The following is a 23,234-nucleotide window of genomic DNA, read 5'->3' as shown; positions in this document are numbered from 1 at the left end:
GTCCAGTGTATATACTACCTTCTATCTCCACGCAGTTATTATCGTGCCTTTGGTCCATGACACGGCTTCCATCTGCCTGAGCGCTCCCTTCGTAGTTCAGCACTTTGATTTCTTTTACCTTCGAAGGTGGAACAAAGCCTTCCAATTCCGGTTGGGTTTTACCAATAGGATATTGCCTTTCCTTGGATGGGATAGATTCCCTCGCTTTGTCAGCCACACGGACCAAAGAAGCACCCTCTCTGTTTGGGTTTCCCAGTGTCGGTCTCATCATAACAGGACTTCCCTTGAATTTGATCACCCTTCCTGGATAGCTACAAGCGAAGCCATTTCTTTCAAGAAAATCATCCCCCAGAATTAGTTCTACGTAGGGTAATGAACCTGTGGGTATGACGAGGAAAGTGCCATGCACAGAGGCTGAACTTCGGCAAACTTACCCTCAGCCTGATACTTCTGGTAATTTGCGTTGCGGGGGAAGGGGATATGCCTGAGACCTTGATGGGATTTTTTGTGTCTTACTCTTCTACTCATTCCTGGTCCCATATCTCTGATGACCCTCTTGGGAATCATAGAGTATTGTGACCCAGTGTCAATAATTCCCTTAAGGTTTCTCCCATATGTTGTCACGTCAATGGTCATACCTGGAGTCTGCTTACCCTTTTTTTCTTCCCTTTTCCTTTGAGATCTTGTGCACACATACGATGTTGCCTCTGCTGCTTGATATCTAGCCTGAGTTCTACCAGTTGAGGTATATGGCAGTCACGTGCTATGTGACCCAATTTGTTACAGGAATAGCATCGGGGGGGGGGGGGGGTCCTTGCGATATTCCCTTCTTTTTCTCACTGCCTGAGGCAAAATCGGAGGGGGGGTCGTTAGTCGGATTTTTTCATGAGGGTGTCTATTTTTACAAACAAAGGTGTTTGCAGCCTTTCAACTTCCCTTTTCACTATACTATGATCTTCTCCTCATGGTATGGAATGTTCTCCTGATTCTCAGTAGGGATCATCTTCAATTTATCGAGCATGGTGTCTAGCCGCTCAATAAGAGGTTGTTGCATTTTCCCAATCTCCTGTTTGACGATAGAATGAACCTCGTTGATGTCACAGGGCTTAAGGTTGATGCTACAGATTGATTCTGTCTCGAGTTTCTCTTCATTTCTTAGGCACCTTTGTCTCCCCTTCCTATTTATTTCTGTTTTGTTAGGTGCGTGGTCCCTATTGGTATCCCTGTTGTCTCTGATCACGTTGACGGAGCCTATGGCGGTTGCAGGGCAAATATCCCGAGCAACTGTTCCCTCTCTAATACTGCATCATAGCAGCTTTTTCATATCACTTATTCCTTTTCCAAATGCTATTTCTTTCAGATCTTGCTTTAGCCCTATTCGGAAGTGTTGAAAAACGGCCCAATCGAGGTGACGTCTTTCCTCGTCGGGTACACTTACGGTGTTCGCCAGAGTGATTAGCCTGTTTTAAAATTCAGAAACTCCTTCCTTTTCTTTCTGGACTATCTTTTGGAGTTTCCAAAGGTTGGGTCCAACATTTTTTGTTTTTGAAAACTGGGAGATTAGGGTTTCTTTGAATCTTTGATATTCTAGTGTTTGCTTTAGTATGGGGGATGAGCAGAAAAAGGATTTTGCCCTACCGACTAGTTTGCTGCGCAGGAGGACGAGTAGCTGAAAGTTGCTCCAATGTCCTATTTGTCTAAGTTCCTCAACGTAGTCAAAAAATGCTTTGACATCATCGGTATCATCTCTGGAGAATTGGGGAATTATTTGTTGGGTTTAAGAAATCAGGGTCACTCAGTTCTGAACTCGATGGTCTAGCCATACTTGTACTCTTGGCTTATTCTATCTGTTATTTTTGCACTGCCTGGTTGTTGTGTTTGAGATCGAGACCTACTCACTGTGATAGATCAAAATTATTATGTATTTTTCTTTGGACCTAATAACATCCTGGTCGACTGCTGCACTATTGTTAGATTTGGTGTTCGTGGTTTTGATCTTATATTTTATATACAAGCTTTCAATTGCTTCCTTGTGACCAGAAATCCTAAAACTATCCCTGGGTCGTGGACTCTAACAAAATTTATTTCACACCGTTTGGCGGCTCCTATAGGAGGAGATGACCTTGCTAATGCTTCTGCCTTGGTATCTCCACTTGGGCCTGGCTCCCACTGAAGAGACCTTAATGAAGATCGAAACTAGTCTAGGTAGTAACCCTTCCCTTAATGCATAACATTATACATATCTGCAGGGAGATGTGTTTTGCATTATGGGAGATACTGAGATAGGTGTGTTGGTAGCTTGCTCCACCTTTGCAAGGAGTCGCCCGGTGTTGTACCACTTTACCCCAGTCCTGAAGATACTTTCAGGCGCAAACTTTGTTTGTACACACTTGGATAAAGGATTAAACTAAATTCATTATAGTCTGACCAAGTGAAAAATAAACTTTCAATTACTTTTAGATAGGTCAAAATCACTTTACCATTTCTTGCAGCATACAGTCTCACGCAGTCGCCACGTGCATATCCTGGTTGGCCTTTTTTTTTTTTTATTCACTCTACAGATTGCTTTCCCATCTCATGGATTGATGTGCACTGGATTTTTGCCACCGTTAGGAAACATCTGAGGTGCTTGTATGGAACTTCACTACTGTTCAGGGGGGAAACATTACGGTTCGGGTTTCACTTGGATCCGAACCTTAATCCCTCATCGGACATCCTTCGCATGTGTTACCTCCTTCACCACTTCTTCCTGCTCTCGTGATTTTCCAACCCTCAACTCCTTTTTTCTCCTGCAGCTTACAGTCACGGTCGCATCGAAGTCCTTCATCCCAAACCCGTGAGAGAGCTCCTCCCTAAGAATTTGTGAAATCTTGCTTGTGAGGTTCAACAGTGGGTTTGTCAAGGTCATGACCCTAGGGCTCTTAGTCATCACTGTGGCATGCATAGTGTCATAGAATCTGTCCTTGGATTGATCATCAACACATTTTTTTCTTTGTTTGTTGTAACTTACATATATTATTCTTCTAATTCTGTTCACACATATTATTTTTCCAACTCACACACATATATTTCCCTTTTTGAATCGCACATTTTAATATTATACAATGCTTCCCTCCATTGGGTGAATAAAATTACATTTAATGGACAGTTATATCATACACTTCTCCCCCCTTTTTCCTTATTTCTTTCTAGTACAATTTTCACCAGCAGTACAGGTATTTTTGTTATTTAGGCTCCGTTTCTTGTTAGATCCTGAACAAGGGTCTGTCTAGCTAGGTTGGCCACATATGACACCTGAGGTAAGATGCCTATATCAGTGGATATTAATTACCCAGCAGTATGATAGTTAATTAATTACAATATTCATTATTATAATGCTGGAGACATAAGTTTTACCAGTTGTTTTTTTAAAATTCATTTTGTTTTGGTGACCTCTTTGGAATGTTTGTCAGGTATATATTCCACATGCAGACTGTTTGTTGAACAATTATTTTATTATTATTATGTGGGTAAGCCCACAGACTCATCATGGAAAGCTCATTAACATTTCACCTAGTGCTAACCATCATTTGCACAATACCCGTCATACTTCACTTTGAACTGATTTCCAACAAAGCATTCACAAATGACTCCAGCATCTCTAGTGTGTGTGTGTGTGTGTGTGTGTGTGTGTGTGTGTGTGCAAAAATGGATGCAATGAGTGATGCAAGCCATTAAAAAAAGATAAGTATTGGTAGTAAGGAAAGATATTATTGTGTTTATTTCATGATAATACTGATTTTTAAGTTGGCACTATTTGACTTAACAATTTTTTTATAATTCTGTAACATAAGAGACTATTTAGCTAGGATTTTACAATCTCAGTGTTGTTTCCGCATGTAGCGATTATATTCAACATGGTTGCCACCAGTTTTAGTACTTGCCCTAATTCTCCCCCATTTAAAGATGATGATATTTGTAACCTAGTTGATGATTTTGTAGCTTGATACGTGCAGTATGTGCATGTCCATTAAGAAAGTGGTAGGTGCCAGATGGAAATGTGCATGTGTGCATGAAATGCAGGCAGTTGGAGGTGCTGGGAGACATTATTATTATTAGACACCTCCAGGGAGTCCAAAGACTCATCGAGGGAGGTCATTTCGATGACGTTGCACGTCATCGAAACGACCGTGACTGAAAGCTGCAGTACAATAGGAGTTGGTGGTCGGAAAAAAGAGAGAGAGAGAGAGTAGAGGGAATGTGAAGCAGGAAGGAGAAAAAAACTGGGGATGTGATCGAAGCACAGAGGGCAGGAAGCATCGGCCATAGAACAAAGGGGTGCCAGTGCAGACGGTCAGATGAAGTCCGACAAAAACCTCTCAGTGCAGACCGATGAAGAAGCTCGGGACCAAGTGGAACCTCAACCGCCATGTTCTTGTAGAAGGGTTCATAAGTCCCGGAGATGCATGACGAAAAATTCCCACCGACAACAAAGTTCCAGTGTGCATTGATCCAAAAGGGAGAGTGCTCCAAAAAGTGAGTAAAGTCCAACCAGGGTTTGCACGTGACTCGCACGTGGTGACGAAGTGTGACTGCACCAAATGGTAATGTAAAACTTTGCTATATCTAAAATATGTTAAATGTTGAAGGGGGAAGCAGCTAGGACCTTTCATTAGCAAAGGAAGCTGAGACTATTTGTCGGTATTTGAACTTATAGAGACCTTGGACTGGTAGTCCGAAGACCCATGTCATGTGATCTTCACATCGTGCATATATGTGTCACTTTAGCGATCTCTCCAGAGATGCATGTTCAGATAATTAATAGTATATGCTTATATCTATAACATTCTTAGAAAATAGCAATCTTGTCCTGTTTGAAATTTGTCATGTATTACCATGTAGAGCGGTTAAAGTTTGAAATAACAATTAACTGATTGAATGATTTATGTTCTATGTGTCCTAATCTTGTTAAAATTAAACTTTGTGTTTCTTGTTAAATCCTGGTCACTGAATTGTGTTTGAGAATGACATTGCCACTCACCAACACACGAACTGTGATAAAAGGGGAAGAGTATCTAAATAAATTTTGTACAGCTAGGAGAGGGCACGACTGCAAAATTCCTGAATCTGTACACCGTTCTACCTGACTTGGGTCAAGTAAGATAAACGTCGGATTCAGGAAGGGCCTGCGACATTCAAGGGAGGACTCTAACTGGCACAGAACAAACAACTTTGTTAGAGTCTGTGATGCAAGGGAGCTTTAGATCCCAGGTCACAGGAAAGCACGCTAACAGGCCATATACAAGGCTCAGAACAAATATTCCGTGAAGTGGCGACGTAACACTGGTGTTAGATGAACAATAGTAGGTGTAAGACAATAGTATCAGAGATCAAAGGAGAAAGGAAGGTGAGTGAATAGGAGAGACAGTGGAAGAAAGGAAACTGCAGAAAGATGAGATAGTGTAGAAACAAGAGATACAGAGGTGAGAGGGAGGGGGGAGAGTGAAAGAGAAAGGAGAGAGAGAGAGATTGAAAGCCTTAAAAGTCAGGGATGCCAATGAGAGAAGGATGAATGAATGAATGAATCTATTCAGAGTGCCATGTATGCAGATTCAATGATTCAGGGTGTGTAGAGAAGAGTGCCAGAGGAGTGCTTGCCTGGTGGAACAATAGAGATTGTGGCAGTGGCAGGGAGGAGAGGTGAAAGTGTGGAGGAGATGATAGTAATGGTTGGGACAAATGGTCTGAGAGGTAGTGTGAATTGTGTAGCACAAGATTTGAGGTTGATGTTCAACACTGCAGCAGAAATGTGTCCGAGGAAAGATAGTGAGTGTGTTGCCCCTGTATGATAATGTGGAGTGGAGAAGAAAAGTGGTGATGATGAATGTGATGATAGTGTGAATGTGCAGGAAACTGCACATTCACACTATCATCTAAAGGGGTCTGGAATATGTGGATGTGTGGAGTATGTTTGAGGATAGATGGGAGCTGTGTACAAGAGATGGATTGCATTTGAATGTAGAATTGTGCCAGCATATGAAGAGACTATTGTTTTCTGGACAAGTAAGCATGTCAGGACAGGGAAGCTAGAATTGCACATGTGTAATGTTGCAAGGATAGCCTCATGTGGGGATAGTGTCTTGAGAAATGAGGGAGTGTACACTATATTACAGAGCCACGTGGAGTATGAGAAGAGTAATAATGTCTATAAGAATGTTGACATTAGTTTTTCTGTATACAAATGCTAGGAGCATTACAGAATAAAGGAAATGAGTTTGTGGCATTGATTGACTTAATCTGTCCAAAGGTTGTTGGTATCAGTGACTCTTGGTTAACTGAGGAGAATGTTCTAACAGGGATAGTAATTGAAGGGTATAGCATAAAGTATAGGCAATCAAAGGGTATAATATAGGGTATACCTCAGACAGTATGTAACAGAGGGCACAAGGATTGAGGACTTTGGATTTGATCATCTCATCAGAGGATGTAATTATAAATGAGGTGTCAAATCACCCTCCAGTTGGTGAGAGTGATCATGAAGTGATTACCTGGGTGGTTGCCAGCAGTGTGAGGACCTCTGTGAGAAAAGAATATATGTGAAACGACAAGGCTGGTGATTATAAGGAGCTCAGGAGACAGATTGCAGGAGTAGCATGGAATGAGGAGTAAGCTGGAAAAAAGATCAATGCAAGTTGGGGTATATTCAAGAACTATCTAGTAGAAGCGATGTCTAAATGTATTCCAAGGGTCAGAAGGTTAAGTAAGGTAGGTGAAATGGATGAATCAAAAGATTAAGCATGCGATACAGAGAAAAGAGGCAGCATAAGAGAAGTGGTAATAACCAATTCCATGAGGATTACAAAGACCAAGCAAGAAGGGTGACTTGGTTGCTAAGGGTAGCAAAAGTGAAGTATGAACAGCAGTTAATTAATGAAGCCAAAAAGAATCCTAGAGAGTTTTTTCGATGTAGCCAGCAAAAACACAAAGAATGATTATGGAAGGATGACATTGATTGGAGAAAATGGTATAAGGATAACTGCTGTGGAAGATATAGTGGAGATACTTAATGAGCAGTTCATAAAGGTCTTTCATTCTTGTGATTGTGACATCATGGAGAGATTGAGAGCAGTTGATGATGAGGAAGAGAGACTGACTGAAAGTGAGCAACAGGTGTATGGGAATTTCAGCAAACTTGATGTTAATAAGGTTGTGCTGTGGGACTTGATAATATATCACCACATATTCTGAAGGAATGTGCCAGGGAGTTGACATTTGCCTTCACATATTTTTTTAATATAAATCTTGCATTGGGTCAAGTTCCAAAGGAGTGGAAGGGGGGCAAGATTATGCCACTTCATAAGGGAGGTGATAGAACTCGGGCATCAAATTATAGGCCTTGTGTGTCAGGTGTTGTGGTTAAGTTGTTGGAGAATCTGGTGAGAACTAAGATCCAGAATTGGGTTGACAACAATGTATTATCTTTGATGGACAGCATGGATTTGCTAAAGGTCATGTTTTAGTAATTTATTTACTTATTCAATAAGGTGACAGCTTCCTTGGACAGAGGAGAGGGATACACAGTAGTATACTTAGGTTTTGCAAAAACTTTTGATAGATTACCACATGATAAGTTGATAGTCAAATGAGAGTGGATGAGGTTGGATATTAGATGAGTGCAGTGGTTCTCAAACTGTGGGGAACGATCCCCCCAGGGGGGGTGAATAGCTTGAAAGGGAGGCACAGCATACTTTCCTACAGATAATTTCTGTAGGAAATTTCTGATATTACACCACGTTTTGATAAACTTTGTTCTCAAAAGCAGGCCCATCCATCACATTAGACATTGACATTTAAAGGTTTGATTATTTTTTCAGAGAAAAATTAAATGCTTGTTAGTTAAATATTGTTTCATTTCAATACATAATTTGGTTAATTGCAAGTGTTAAAACTAATTTTTATTGTAGGCCTAATATTGTGATACTTTAATTATTACTGTTAAATAGCATGTAGAAAGCACAAAATAAACTGATTGAAACGTCAAACTTAGTATAACTTCTATTTTGATAAATAAAACCGGCAGGCCGGGGGTGGGGGCTGACAGTGTTTTCTCTTGTCTTGTGGGGCTCAGAGATAAAAAGTTTGAGAACCACTGGATTAGTGCATTGGATTGGAGACTGGCTATCTGATAGGTATCAGCAAGTTGTGTATGGGGGGAGCAATATCCCCCATAAAGAAGAGTGGTGTGCCTCAGGGGTCTGTTTTAAGGCCATTGCTGTTTAACCTGTATGTTAATGATATTGGCAAAGATTTAGATGGGGATAGTCAGTTGTTTGCAGATGATTCAAAGTTGGGACGAACTATGAAGAGTAGAGAAGATGTTTGTGGCCTTACAAGAAGACGTGAATAAATTGAGTGAAAGGGCACGGGAATGGAGATGCGAGCTCAATGTTGTACAATGGTTTTAAATTTGGGAAAAAACAAAGATGGGATGTAGAATTTATGCTTGGTGGGAATATATTGTTGGAGGTGGAGGAAATAAGAGATCTTGGGGTGATAGTGGATAAGGATCTGAAATTTAGGGGACATATTGCCAAAATTGCAAGGACAACAGAAAATAATTCTGGAAATGGTTTGGAGGATACTGACTTGTAGAAGTAAGGAGATTCTTTTTCACTGTATGACACTTTGATTAGGCCACATATGGACTACTGTGCACAGATCAAATGGTTTTTCAAAAGGATGAAGAGATGTTTGAAAAGGGTCCAAAGGCAACTCACTAAGGTAGTTTCTGATCTCTGGAATGTTGAATATGAGGAAAGGTTGAGAAGATGCAATTTACAGAGTCTAGTGGATAGGAGGAAGAATGGTGATATGATAGAGACATATAAGTTGGTAAGGGGTTGTTATAGGATTAACATTGAAGAGATTTTTCATAAAATGGTGGGAAATCAGGGGAGAACCAGAGGTCATTCCTGAAATTTGTATAAGGAGGGTGTGAGCAGGGGAGTGAGAAGCAGGTTTTTTGCATGCAGAGTTGTGAATGATCGGAATGCCTTTCCTGAGAGTGTAGTGTCTGCAGAGAATTTGAATGTGTTGTATGATGAGCTGTGTGTGTGACAAAAGGACCTCCAAATGAGTCTTTGACTCCATGCGGTCTATGGATAATAATAAGAATAATATTTCGGCAGGATAGGGAAGATAAGCAATGTGGTGGTGGGGTGTTACTCATGATAAGAGCTGAATTGTGCACTTACCAGGTCTACACTTGGACCTACATACTCGCAGGGTGGAGAATCTCGTTGAAAATAACACTAATGGCGCTTTGAGAGTGTATGGTGTGAGTTGGCTGTTTATAGGACAAGCTATGTAATGATATATTGCTAAAGACCAGAAAGTATAGATGATGATGAGCAGGAAATGTTTAGGCAAATTAGACAAGTACAAAGCGATCGATCATTATTGGGGACTTAGTGATATAAACTGGGCAGAGATGACAGCATGTAGTAATAAGGAACTGAATTTTTAGATTTCTTGAGGGACAACTGTCTTGGGCAGCATATTGTAATACCAACATGAGGATCAAGAGTTCTGGATTTGGTCATAGCGTCGGAGGATCTGACTGTGACATACTTGCTCCCTGTTGGTAAGAGTGACCATGTAGTCTTCACTTCGGGGATGACTAATTCCACAAAACTTAAGAAAGTTATGTGGAATTATAAGGCAGGTGACTATCATAGACTTAGCTTAGAAGAAACTTAGATGGCAGCAGTTTGATGGTTGAAAGAATTTAAAGGAAGAAGGATCATTAGTGCATTGGAGATACATAAGAAAAAATTGTTGATGGCAATGGCAGACTGTATACCTTGAGTGAAAAAGATAAAGCAACTTGGAGTTAGATGGATGACAAAGGAAATTGCAGAAAAATAAGAAGAGATTGTAGAAGGTATATAAAGAGAGAGGTGGAGGACAGTTGCATGAGGAATATAAGGCTCATGCTAGGAAAGCAACTAGTATCGTAATGAGAGAAAAATTAGAATATAAGAGGAAATTGACACTGCAATCCAAGGAGAATCTCATGGCATTTTTTGATGTAGAAAGTAAGAAGAAATACGATAGTGGACGGATTATATTCCTGGATGGGGATGGGAATAGTTGAGCTATTTAATGATCGCTTTATTAGAATGTTCCATCCTAGTACTACAGGCTTTTATACTGGAAACATAACGAGTGGTGAAGCATTAGACGTGAATGAAGAGGATGTATTCCGAATACTGAGTACACTCAGTGTCAATAAGGTACGAGGGGCTCTGCATTTAATGATTGAAGTTTTGTCTTCCACTGCTGATTCCAATAGTTTTTAAGTGCATTTTTCAAGAGAGCAGCATGGGTTTATAATAGGGTGGTTAGTGTGTTGCACAGAGGAGATGCTTGTACCATGATTATCTGTATTTTGCTAAAACATTTGATCAAGTACCGCATGATAAACTACTGTTGAAATTCAGCAATATGAGGGATGGATGGAATTTTGGTAGCTTGGTACAGGGATGGTTGACTGATAAGAGCCAGCAAGTTGTGTATGGCTGTGCAGTGTCCTGAAGAAAGAAGGTGACAAGTGGGATCCAACAGGGTTCTTTTGGGACCACTGTTGTTTAACTTATATATAAATGATATAGTTCATAGCTTGAAAGGAGATATTCAGTTGGTTGCTAATGATGCTAAATTAGTAGGAGCAATGTCAGAAAGTTCTGATGTTTTTTTTTTTGTTTTTTTTGTTGTTGTTGTTATTACAAGAGGAATGAGAATATTGTCACAAGATAGAATGAAGTTTACCATATTGGAGGAACTTTGCTGCAGGAGGCAGAAGAGAGGATCTGGGGATTTTGTTAGATAGGGAACTAAAGTTCAGGAAACACATTGCAAAAGTTGTAAGGGTTAATCAGAAAATTGCTGCTATAATGCAAAGAATGCTGACATTTATGGATAAGGAAATGAGCGCTCATAGTATAAGGCATGAATTAGGCCTCATTTGGATTTCTCTGCATAGATCTGGTCACTTGGCTATATTTGAGGTAAGGAAACATTGGAAAAAGTGCAGAGACAAATAACTAACACTGTATCAGAACTCTGGGATATCGACTATGAGGACAGATTGCAAGAGTGTGGTCTTCAAAGCTTGGTGAATAAGGATAAGGTGGGTAGAAGGAGGAGGAGGAGGAGGGGTCTATGATTGAGATGTATATGTTGATGAGAGGAGTCTGTCAAACAGATATAGGAAAATTATTGCTTAGGATAATGGGTGATGTGAGAATGAGAGTTAATCCCAGAAAACTATGCAAAGGTTATGTGAGCAAGGAAATGAAAAGGAGAATTTTTGCTTGGCAGGTGGTGAATGAGTGGAATCTATTGCCATGGTGGTGAGTGTTCAACACTGAATGTATTAAAGGCAAGGCATAATAGTTATTGTGGTCTGTGAATGTTCAAACTTACCATGAAGAGTCTTTGGACTCTATAAAGGCTTGGAAGTAATACTAATACTATATTAAGCTATGGTCATAGCCCTAGTGAGTTCTTGTTGGTATTGTGGATCTAGCATTATGTGGTATTAATGTCTGACTTGGTTCTTTTCATGAATAAGATTTTTAATTTAATCCAGTAGTCAGATGGAATTTGCATATGGCACATTTGTGATGGCAGCTGCAAGAGCAGTTTTTTGCTGACTTTGCATTAGTTGTTTCCTGGGTTACTTCTTAGACAATTTGAAAGGTCTGGGACTCTGGTCTTTTTCTGGCCTTTCGCAAACTCAACTTGCAATTGGTTGGCCATTTTACCTGGAAGAATTCATAGAATTTTCTGAACTGCGTGAATGCCTGCTCAAACTCTAGGCTTTCCCACTGGGGATTGCCCATTTTGAACTGGTAATGCAATTATACATTTAGTTCTAAGAGAAAGAAACAAAATTACTGAATGTAACCTGATACTGAATCAGATTATGCTAATAGTGAAGGGTTGCTAGTTTGATGTGTGGTTTAAAAGGATGCGGTGGTTATATTAATTCATTAGTTTAGCTACCTTTCCTGGCAAGTCTTCCACTTTCCTCATGAAAAAAGTTAGCTTATTATAGATGTTAGCCATGGTAAATGTTATTTCTTTTATCTGCACTTGATTGTTAGTGCCTTGCATTCTGTGATGAGTGTGCTACTCCAAAGATGCCATGAAATATCACCAGTTTATTATTTATTATCATTTATTATTATTCAGGCCTCCATGGAGTCAAAAGACTCATCGTGGGAGGTCCTTGCTAAGAAACACAAAGTCTATCAAGACTCATTGAGGGGAGGTCCCCCTCTAAGAAACACAAAGTCTATCATATCACTCCTTGAACTCATTGACCATTCTCGCTCTTACCACTCCACTTCATCAGGCAATGCATTCCACGGTTCAACCACCCTCCATGCAAAGAAACCACTCCTCACCCTCTTGCTCACAGTTTCCTTTTGTAACTTCCAGGGATGGCCTCTTGTCATCACTCCCTCCCGCTGTTCAACCAAGCGAAAGAACTCCCCAGTGTCAACCCTGTAACCACCTCTCAACAGTTTAAAAGTCTCAATCATATCACCTCTCCTTCTTCTATCCACCAAACTCTGCAGTCCACATTCCTTCAGCCGATTCTCATAACCAAAATTGTACAGTCCTGAAACCATCTTTGTCATCCGTCTCTGTACCCTTTCCACAGTTAATTTATCCCCTTCAAATCCTGGGGACCAAATCTGAGAACAATAGTCTAAGTGTGGTCTGATCAGAGACTTATACAATGGAATGATAACCCTTTTATCTCTGCAGGTCAGTGTCCTTCTCATAATTGCAGCAATCCTCTGTGTTACCTTCATCACCTTTGCAATATGTCCCCTAAATTTCAGGTTTCTATCAATCATCAACCCCATATCTCCTGTCTCCCCTACTCCAGTATAACTCCTCCCATAGAGTATGCAGTGTCCCATCGATGTTTCCCAAACCTCAAGACCTTACATTTTGCTGCATTAAACTGAGACCCCCATTCATTTGCCCATCTATTATTCAAATCCTCTTGCAGGGCTACCACATCTGCACTATTACTAATAATCCTTCCCAGCTTCGCATCATCTGCAAACAACTGAATATCCCCTTGCAATTCACTGGCAATGTCATTGATATAAAGGTTAAACAATATAGGTCCTAGTACTGAGCCCTGTGGGACCCCACTTGTAACCCTCTGCCATTTATTTTGATTTTATTGTGTTGTGAATTAATACTATTAAATGATTAAAATAAATGTCGATACCTAATCCTTTTTACACATTTCTTAATTTTTTTGAATGTCTTCCATTCCTCTCAATTTTGAAAGTTTTGAAATGAACTGTATCACCTCAACACCATTGTCCAATTTACTTTGATCTTCTATGCTACTGTTTACACCAGATTATCTGAGGAAAACATCATTTATCATGCTGAACTAAATATTTTCAGATTGTCGATATTTTGATAATAAATAATGAAGTTTCTATAAGTTTATCTTCATCAAAGCTTTATCAACAAATGTAACAATGGATCATAATTTCTTCTAGGCTTTTCTTAAAATGTCGCTTCCCACCAAGTCACATGTGGTAGGAAGTGACATTTTAAGATAAACCTGGAAGAAATTATGATCCATATCAACCTTCATTGGAAGGTTGAACTGGAAATTCAACCTCCCAATGTTGAAAAGTGACTGAAAATCTTGATACTGCTATTATGAATTATTAGCCGTAATTGAAAAAATTCTCATTAGAAGTACATCATGTGCTAAATGGTATCTCAGAGCATGAACTGTATTAAACGGCCATATGGATCAAATATATCAAAAATATATGCTTCATATCCATATATTTTTTTTTATAATATCTAGTGCTTATATTGACTTCAATGGACACTTCACATCCCTGTAATTATGAACGTATATATACACAGCCAAGCTGGTACAGTGGTTAAAAATATTACATTTGGGGACAAGCAAATGCTGTTATTTATAATATGCTTAATTATGAAATGCTGAATGTGGATTTATTCATTAATTTTTTTCTAATATTTTGATGCCTGGTGTATTTTTAATTTTAATAACATTAATATTATTATTAGTACTATTTTTTCCAGAATACTTTACTAGATTTAATATTTCAGTTATACAAAAAACAAAATTCTTTCATCCATAGGATCTAACTGCTATAGGCATTACCAAACCTAACCATCGCAGGAAACTAAAAGCTGAAATAGCTAAACTGAATATTTCTGATGGCATCCCAAACTATAAACCAGTAAGTACATTGTTTTATAAATATTAAAACAGATTAAAAGAGATGAAGTTTTAAATAGTTATTGAATGTTTTCAAATCCATTTTTGAATGTTACATCTGACATTGAGTTGAGGAGACCAGAGAAAATGAATGGTTAAGTTTTATGAGGCAAAGAGTGTTCAGTTTGAATGTATAGAGTGACTTTGAAGGAAAATTGAAATATTTTAAATTTGATGGATTGCATTATATAGTTTTAGTGTTGGACATTTGGAATTATTGTTTGCTGACATTGCACAGAGTCAAGATAAAGTTAGCATAACCAATGATCAGTGAAGAGATGGAGAGAGAGATGGTGAAGCAGGTTGTGGAAATTAAGATAGAACAAGCATGAAGAAGTGATTATGGTAGGAAAAAGTCATGGACTGCATAAAGGTGATGATGAGAGGGAAAAGAATGGAAATTAGTGTCAGGAACAGAGAAACAGGAGTGGTCAGAGCAGAGAGAGAGAGAGAGATTTATTTCATGTTTTTGAGTAGAAAGCAGTTACACATTCAAATTTTTGAATTGTGCGGAAAGGGGTCACATGGTAGCACTCAACATGATAAAAGGTAAAAGACTGCGCTAAAAGAATCGTGTTTGAAGGAAGCTCTTTTCATGAAGGAATCAAGTTACAAATTTGGATGTCTTGTAACGTCATCAAAGAAGGCCACAGAATACTGATATTGCCAGAGAATTTGAAATCTCACATAGCGTTGTATCTAGGCTCTGGGAAACATTTCAAACCAATGGAATGTGTTCCAGATGTTTGCTAAGAGGTTGTCCTTGCTCTACGATGGAGCATGAAGACAGATTTTGGTTATAATCGATACACCATGGCAGGTCAGCTTGCAAGTCAGCTCCATCTCCATTCAAGCACAGGTATGCAGATATCTTGACAAACTGTAGCAAGACATCTGCAACAAGTTCTTCACAGAAACTTATTCACAGGTGCCACCTATCGAGACCAATAGGTGGTGCCTGTGAATAAGTTTTGTTAAACTTCTGCTCCCGCATTTTATCGTAATTGCAAACTTTTTTTGTGCAAAATAACCAGTAAATGGAAAACTAACAGAGGGTACTAAAGAGCAAATTACTTCCACACAACTCGTAAGTACCCAAAGTTTTTCATATCAGTTATTTTTATAATTAAAAAACAACCACATGAAAGCACCCTCTATGCCTACCATGCAAAGTAAAGATGGCATCTACAAGGGCCAACAATGAACGATTACTTCAAGTCCCATCAGAGTAATGCAGCCGACACTCCACTCTCTTTTTACCCTGCTTTACAGTGATGATGCTATATATATAGTGAAATATTTTATTATTATTATTAATGACACCTCCAAGGAGTCTGAAGACTCATCATGGGAGGACACCTACTGTACAACTCACTGTCTCCACTACTACATCGACACCTCTACTACCAATCACCTACATGAACGCCATCTACAGCCCACAATCACCTACATGAACGCCATCTACAGCCCACAATCACCACCACCACCACCACAGCTAGTATTTTTTTGTCTGTAAATTGCATGTGTTCTGAAGGGCCAATTTGTCTGTATGCGGGATGAAAAACCCTAGTTTCCAAGAGAGAAAAACCCTGCTACCTCCATATGAGATCAACTAACTCACTTCAATTGAAAAAGTCCATATAAAGATTTTTCCTGTCATGATGAGAATCGAACTTAGGCCTTTTCTAATCGAAGGGTGCAACATACCATTGCTCTTCCAATTGTGCTACATAGGTACTTATTTGTACATTAAAATTTCATTAATAAATTAATTTCTACTTCATCCCTCTGATTACATGTAGCTCATTCCAATATGGTATCCTGCTGGTAGCAGCATATTTCTTGAGAAGAGAGAAAAAAAAAAAAAAAAAAAAAATTCAAGTCCTCTGATATGCTGCAGGTTCAGTGAATATCTGACACATGAGTAATTTTCTATACTAGACATTCATTATTACAAATATCATCCCTCTCTCCTTAAACTCATTCACAAAACTCTCATAATGATGACCCATTCCACTCATTCACCACTCCCAAAGTCAAAAAAAATCTGATCTTCATCTACTTATTATTATTATGTGACACCTTCAGTGAGTCCAAAGACTCGAGGGAGGAGGGCACCTACTCTACAACTTGCTGTCTCCACCACTCAATCTACCGACTACAATGAACCGCAACTACCATCGTCATCTACACAAACACCAGCTACTGCCCACTACAATCATAGATTGTAGTGGGTAGTAGCTGGTTTTCATAGACAGCCACAAACATTCATGCCCACGGTGGGATTAGTACTCACAGCCTATTGGCTGGAGAGCAGATATGCTAACCACTCGGCCAACCAGGCTGGCAACTGCAGCATCTACTTGTTAACTATACTCTTACATAACTTCTTGGAGTGACCTCTTGTTCTCTCTCGTCTTATTAGTAGAAAATTTCTTCAGCATCTACTCTATAAAAGGTCATCAGGACCTTATATTTCTTTCATATTCTATCAAGTAAACTTTGTAACCCAACTTTCAGCCTAGTCCCATCAGAACAATTTCACAGACCAATCACCATTATGGTCACTTACCACTGGATCCTCTACAATGTTTCTGCATTCCTAAGAAATCTAGGTGATTTTATCTGTACACAGTAGTTCAGATTGGCTCATTAAAGCTTTAAGAAAGAGGAATAACATCTCTACTTGTCATCGTATTCTTCAACATCCAGGTGATCCTTTGAAATGTTTTGCCCACTGTTCCAATATGGTCTCTGTATTTCAAATCCTTGTATCCTTCTCTAATCCCTAGCCTCATCAATTTTCTGCTTTTGAATTCAGTAGTGTTGCACACAAATTTTTAACCTTTCATCTGCCATCCAATTTGTTCCAGTTTAAGTAATGGAGATCCATAGGTACTTGTCATATGCCTTTGCAAAATCCAGCGGTATCATTTCTTTCATGTAACTCAACTGTCACTTTATCGTAGAAATTGAGTAAATACTATGGCAAGATCAATCCCTTCACAAAACCATGCTGCCATCTGCATGGAGTATAATAAATTTAAGGATGTAATTAAAATGCACAAAAGGATTGCTCAAGAAAGTGATTTCATGGTCTTCCTGAAGTAATTAAATAATCTACAAAATTTAAGATCCCTCTCCCTCCTTTAAGGCAGGAACTAAGATCGTTTTAGCTCCAGCCCCTACTGGATATATCGATTATCTAAAATCCATATAAGAGTGATTCTTCTCTCTTCTACAAATTTCTCATTTAACAATGTAGGTGAGTTAGCTAATTAAACAATTAGCTGATTCACCTACTCCATCACTGTCCATCTCTTTTGTTTAAAAATCTTACCCATTTTAAGTCTTCCATGAAAAGTTTAAAATTTAAGTAGTGTGATATTATGGACATTTTTAGCATTGAGGAATGTGTTAGCAGAGCTAATCTCAGATGGTATGGTCTTAAATAGAATAGAAGAGGAAAGATTAGCAAAACAAGTGTTCTCTGCCAGGTTGGCAGGGAAAAGACGCAGAGGAAGACCAAGATATAGGTGATTGATACAGTAAAAAGTGCCTTAGAAGATAGAAATATAAGATCGGATAATGTTGGAGTCTTGACAGGTAACAGATTGATTTGGAGGAAAATTGTAGATAGGAAGTTAGTAATGATGTAAATTTTTCATGTAGTACTATCATATCCTATACACCCCTTGAGGGTACATGTCAGGAATTTGATGATGATGATGATGATGATATTATGGTCAATTTTGACATTACTTTTGTCTTCATTACCCCTCCCTTTTTTTTGAATGAAACCTTATCACTTATTTAAAAAAAAACTCCCCCTTATATCACAGATCCACATTTTTGTTACCCATGCAGGTTACTTCAGTTGTAAGAGCAAAATATAGATAGATATAGAGGGTATGTGTTCTCCCTTTTACCTCCCCTGACCAATTTCTACAAAGAACATGCTGAAAAATGTCTTAAGATATACTGATGATGTTCTCTCAATTTACCTGCATGGCCCAGACATATTAGATACATTCCTTCTTATTACACTCATGAATGTAATTCACAATTGAAAAAAAAAAAGGAATAAAAAGTAGTCTGGCATTCTTTCACAGTATACAGACCCCCCCCCCACACACACACATACACACAAACAGTGAATATATTGAAAACAAACTCTCTCATCATCCTCCACCCTACAAGCAATATGGTATTATAAAAATTCTAACTAATAAAGCCTCCAATTTCTGTTCTAACCAGACATCCCTCTTGCTGGACTTTAACTATGTATAGCATACCTTTTTATATTATTATTATTACATAACACCTCCAGGGAGTCCAAAGACTCATCGAGGGAGGGTACCTGCCCTACAACTATCCATCTCCACCACTCCACAAACTGCAACTACCTTCATCATCTACCGCCGACCACCACTAGTATTTTCACAGACAAACATCCATGCCCATGGCAGGATTTGAACCTGCAGCCTTTTGGCTGGAGAGCGGATGTGCTAACCACTCGACCAACCAGACTGGCAATGATGGCCACATTTCCAACAGACATGAAAATACTTAATCTCTCAATACTTAACCTTCTCTACACAGATTTCCTCGGTGCTGTCACTATTCACTATATAAGAGGATTATTTGAAAAAAATTGGAACTTTAAGGAAATACAATATGTGCCCTGATTTCAAACCCCACTTGAAACTGGGTCCTTATTTGCTCCCTTAAAGACTACTTGCTTCTTTTGTCAGTACCTGATATAAAGTTCCTTCTTCCCAAGTTAACCTATTCTTGACAGACTGGAAGATCTACTAACATCCATTTGGAAGAACATAAGAGATAAATCCACATCTGGTGGTTCATGCATTCAATAGAACCAAATGGAAGGAAGCTACTATGCTCTCAATTGTAGCAAGTTTAAATGTCAGAAACTCCTCAAGATATAGCGCCTCCGTAGCGCAATTGGAAGAACGACGGTACATTGCGCCCTTCGATTGGAATAGGCCTAAGTTCGATTCTCGTCGCGACGGGAGGAATCTTTATCTGGTCGATTTCAATCGATGGTGAGTTAGCCGATCTCATACGGAGGTAGCAGGGTTTTTTCTCCCGGAAACTCGGGTTTTTCATCCCGCATACATACAAATCGGCCCTTCAGAACACACGCAATTTACAGACAAAAATTACTAGTTGTAGTGGTGTTGGAGGTGGGCGGTAGATGGCGTTGATTCGTAGTAGAGCTAAGGTGTAGAGACAGTTGAAGATGTCCTCCCGCGATGAGTCTTCGGACTCCTTGGAGGTATCAGGAATAATAATAATAATAATAATAATAATAATAATATGTAAAGCTGTAATTTTTAGGCATCTTGTGTAACAACAAGGCTTTCTATTAGTGCCTGTAAGGGGGTACTCTTCCTAGACTCTAGATTTTAAACTATTTAATTCCACTTCATTTGCTTTGTTGTTGTATGTCTGTTACAGGTTGTCTCTGTAATGGAGATGAAATATTATAGGCATTAAACTGTTTAATTCATTCAAGTGTGTTATTTTCATTTACATTAAATAGTCAGCATAATTTAAATTTATGCTGACTATTTAATGACTATGCTGACTGCTTTTTAAACTCATTTGAAATCATATTTCCAGGACTCACTTGTAGAATGGCTGCAGTTGCTACACCTGGAAGAATATTACACAACTTTATGTCAGCAGTGTTGCAACACTGTAGACAGTGTAACAGAGCTTGCATGGGAAGATCTTGAAGATATTGGTATACAAAAACTGGGTAAGAAATGTTTATCATAAAATATTGCATAGAATGCTTGTTGTGTCACATACTTCGTAATTCCCTCACACAGTTCTCACTATAGAAAACTTTATTATAGAAATTACATGCACTATAAACATTTGCAAAGAGTAGGTCCTGTTTTAGCAATTTATTTGCATTTTATGATAGAGTAATGACATGGATATCGATAAGAACAGAAAGTCCTGAAGGGCCCATACATTAACACTAGTCTAACCTCAAATTCATTAGAGTAAATCTTCTGCTACAACATATTATTTTAATTTTCACAAATTTTCTATAGTGAGAATTGACGGTAATTTCTTTATATCATATAATATTTTGTTTGTGATAACAAATGCAGATAATTGTGTTTCCATTGCAGCAACAATTTTTCTGCTTTTACAAATATCTCTTACATTTTATTTCCATAACTATATCCTCTTCCATTAATCAAGTATCATTAATGCTTGTAATTTTTGGCTGTCATGAAAACCAATGCTAAACCATCATAGTATTATTTCTCGGGCATCTCCATAGAGTCAAAGATATATTATGGGAGGTTAGTATTAACCATTATTAACACAATACTTATCATACTTCTCCTTGAACTCATTCCCTGATAAACTCATTCTTCCTCGAACTCATTCCTGTACATCGTTTCAAGTCTATTAACTTAAGATTAGGTTACTTACTGCTTTCTCTAAGGTTTCCTTTTTACTATATATAGGCATACCATGGTCATATGACATGTTAGGTTCCAGACCACCATTGTATAAATGAATTTTGTTGTATAGCAAATTGCATTTTTTTTTTCACTTGTGGATGCATGTAATAGTTTAATAACACATTTAAGCAATCTTATACAATATATGTATAACTGACTTAAATAAAGCATTTATTTATGCCAGTTACTAAAACAAAAAATTTAGAATAATTTTTGCAAACAAGATGTTATTTTGAATGATAGTTTAAGGGGACATGCTGATTAGTTTGGTCATTTATCCACACTATTAGAAGTTTTTCCATTATGGCAATAATACTGTCACATTTATGGATAACTGTACTATTATGACTGTGGTTGTGGTCAAGATGTTGGAGAGATTGGTTAGAAATAGAATACAGGATTAGGTTGATGGACATAGCCTTCTTTATGATTGTTCTTAAGGCATCTCCATAGCCTAAGTTTGATTCTTGTCATGATGGGAGGAATCTTTATATGGACTTTTTCAATCGAAGGTGAGTTAGCCGATCTCATATGGAGGTAGCAGGGTTTTTTCTCCCGGAAAGTCGGGTTTTTCATCCTGCATACAGACAAATCGGCACTTCAGAACACGTGCAATTTTCAGACAAAAAAATACTAGCTGTGGTGGTAGTGGTTGTGGGCAGTAGATGGCGTTGATGTAGGTGATTGGTAGTAGAAGTTCTATGTAGTAGCAGAGACAGAGAGTTCTACAGTGGGTGTCCTCCGGCGATGAGTCTTCAGACTCCTTGGAGATGTGACGAATAATAATAATAATGATCGTCAGCATGGATTTGTAAAGAGTAGGTCCTGTTTTAGCAATTTACTTGCATTTTATGATAGAGTAATGATAAGGATATTGACAGAAGAAAGTTAAAATATTTTGGACACAAAAGGATGGAAGGGGGACTTCTCAGAACAGTAATAGAAGGTAAAGTTCTTGGGAAAAGAGGCAGGAATAGACCATCAATGAGATGGATGGATGGTATGTGTGGAGTGACTGATCTTCAGAGAGAGTTGAGGCCATCAGAAAAGCAAACAACAGGACTACATGGTGAGGCCTAGTGTGGCACATCACCGAGCATCAGAGTAACCATAAGCATCTGTAGATGCCCAGTGAACATAGAGAGAGAGAGAGAGAGAGAGAGAGAATGGATGTGTTAGATAGAGGAGAATTATATACGGTGATATTCTTGGACTTTGCAAAAGCATTTGATAGATTATAAGTTTGTGTACAAGCTGCAAAGGATGGAATAGATAGTATATTGGTCAGATCAATGTTTCGCAACCTTTCTAAGGCCAAGGACCAGTAAAATGCTGAAAACAATTTTCCGGACCACTAAGTTACAGAGGCGTAGCTGGGGAAGGAGAAGCAATCCGCCCCAAGTGGCACTTTTTTTTTGGTGTTTAAAAAATCTTGCCTTACTGTCTATAAAACAGCAACTGAGTGATGAAATAGACTGCGACAATGTCATCGACAATTTTGTGAACAGAAAAGCAAGAAAAATAACATTTTAGAATGTTGGAATTAAAGTTTTCCTTCAAAAATAAACAAAAATAAAAAAGTCTAAATGACCTATTTTCCTATACGTCATTTTGACTTTTTGTAATATTTTTTAAAAACCTAAGTAGGATTGAAACATACTATTTGATTTTTAAGACCATGGGTTTAATAAACATTTATACATAATCGTCTACTAGTTTTGCTAGCTGTAACTGTCTAGCTTTCTCAAGACAAGAAAGGTTATGCTAGTATTAAATGCAAAAAACAAAAGAATGAATTAACGGTTTAAAAACAGTTAGACGAATTGGAGAGCACGCATGACATCACATGCATAAGGCGTGAAGACTTATTAAGTGGCGTTTTATAATTTTTCGCATAATTTAGTTCCGTTAAACTTAATGAATTTAACAGATTTTTCCGCACATGTCTTTTAATATTATTCCCTGGTTTCTATTGAGGTTATTTCCTGTTTGTAGGACTATTGCAGCTTCTTTACTGGGTTAGATGGATCAGAGATTGACTTTCTGAACGATACCAGCAGGTTGTGTGTGATGGAGCACTATGTCAAAAAAGGAGGGTAACCAGTAGTGTTCCGTAGGCTCTTGAGCCTTGTTGTTTAACCTTGTTTGTAAATTATGTATCATGTGGACTGAGTGGGAATCTTCAGTTATTTGCTAATGATGCAAATTTGGGAAGAATTATAAGTAGCACTGCTGATGTTAATTCCCTTCAGGAAGTTATGAATAGACTTTTTACTTGGACAAAGGAGTAGGATTGTAGTTTTAATATTAATAAGTGCAAGGTGTTGCAGAAAATTTGGAGTGCAGAAATATAAGGCTGCGTACTATATCAGTGGTAC

The 23,234-nt window shown here is 38.4% G+C and overlaps 1 protein-coding gene across 1 annotated transcript in view; it reads left to right on the top strand.

Moving 5' to 3' along the window:
• Window positions 1-23,234, top strand: part of LOC150097122 (uncharacterized) — a 267,734-nt gene that overhangs the window by 152,967 nt on the left and 91,533 nt on the right. The window contains exons 8-9 of the mRNA XM_090407534.1: window positions 14,205-14,306; window positions 19,991-20,129. Coding sequence (XP_090263660.1) covers window positions 14,205-14,306; window positions 19,991-20,129 — 241 coding nt within the window. The remainder of the gene's footprint in view (window positions 1-14,204; window positions 14,307-19,990; window positions 20,130-23,234) is intronic.

Source organism: Typopeltis vanoorti, chromosome 17, assembly GCF_054136105.1.
Source record: "Typopeltis vanoorti isolate ZY-2024b chromosome 17, IOZ_Tvanoo_1.0, whole genome shotgun sequence".
Lineage (NCBI taxonomy): Eukaryota > Metazoa > Arthropoda > Arachnida > Uropygi > Thelyphonidae > Typopeltis > Typopeltis vanoorti.
This window is presented reverse-complemented; position numbering and strand designations above follow the sequence as displayed.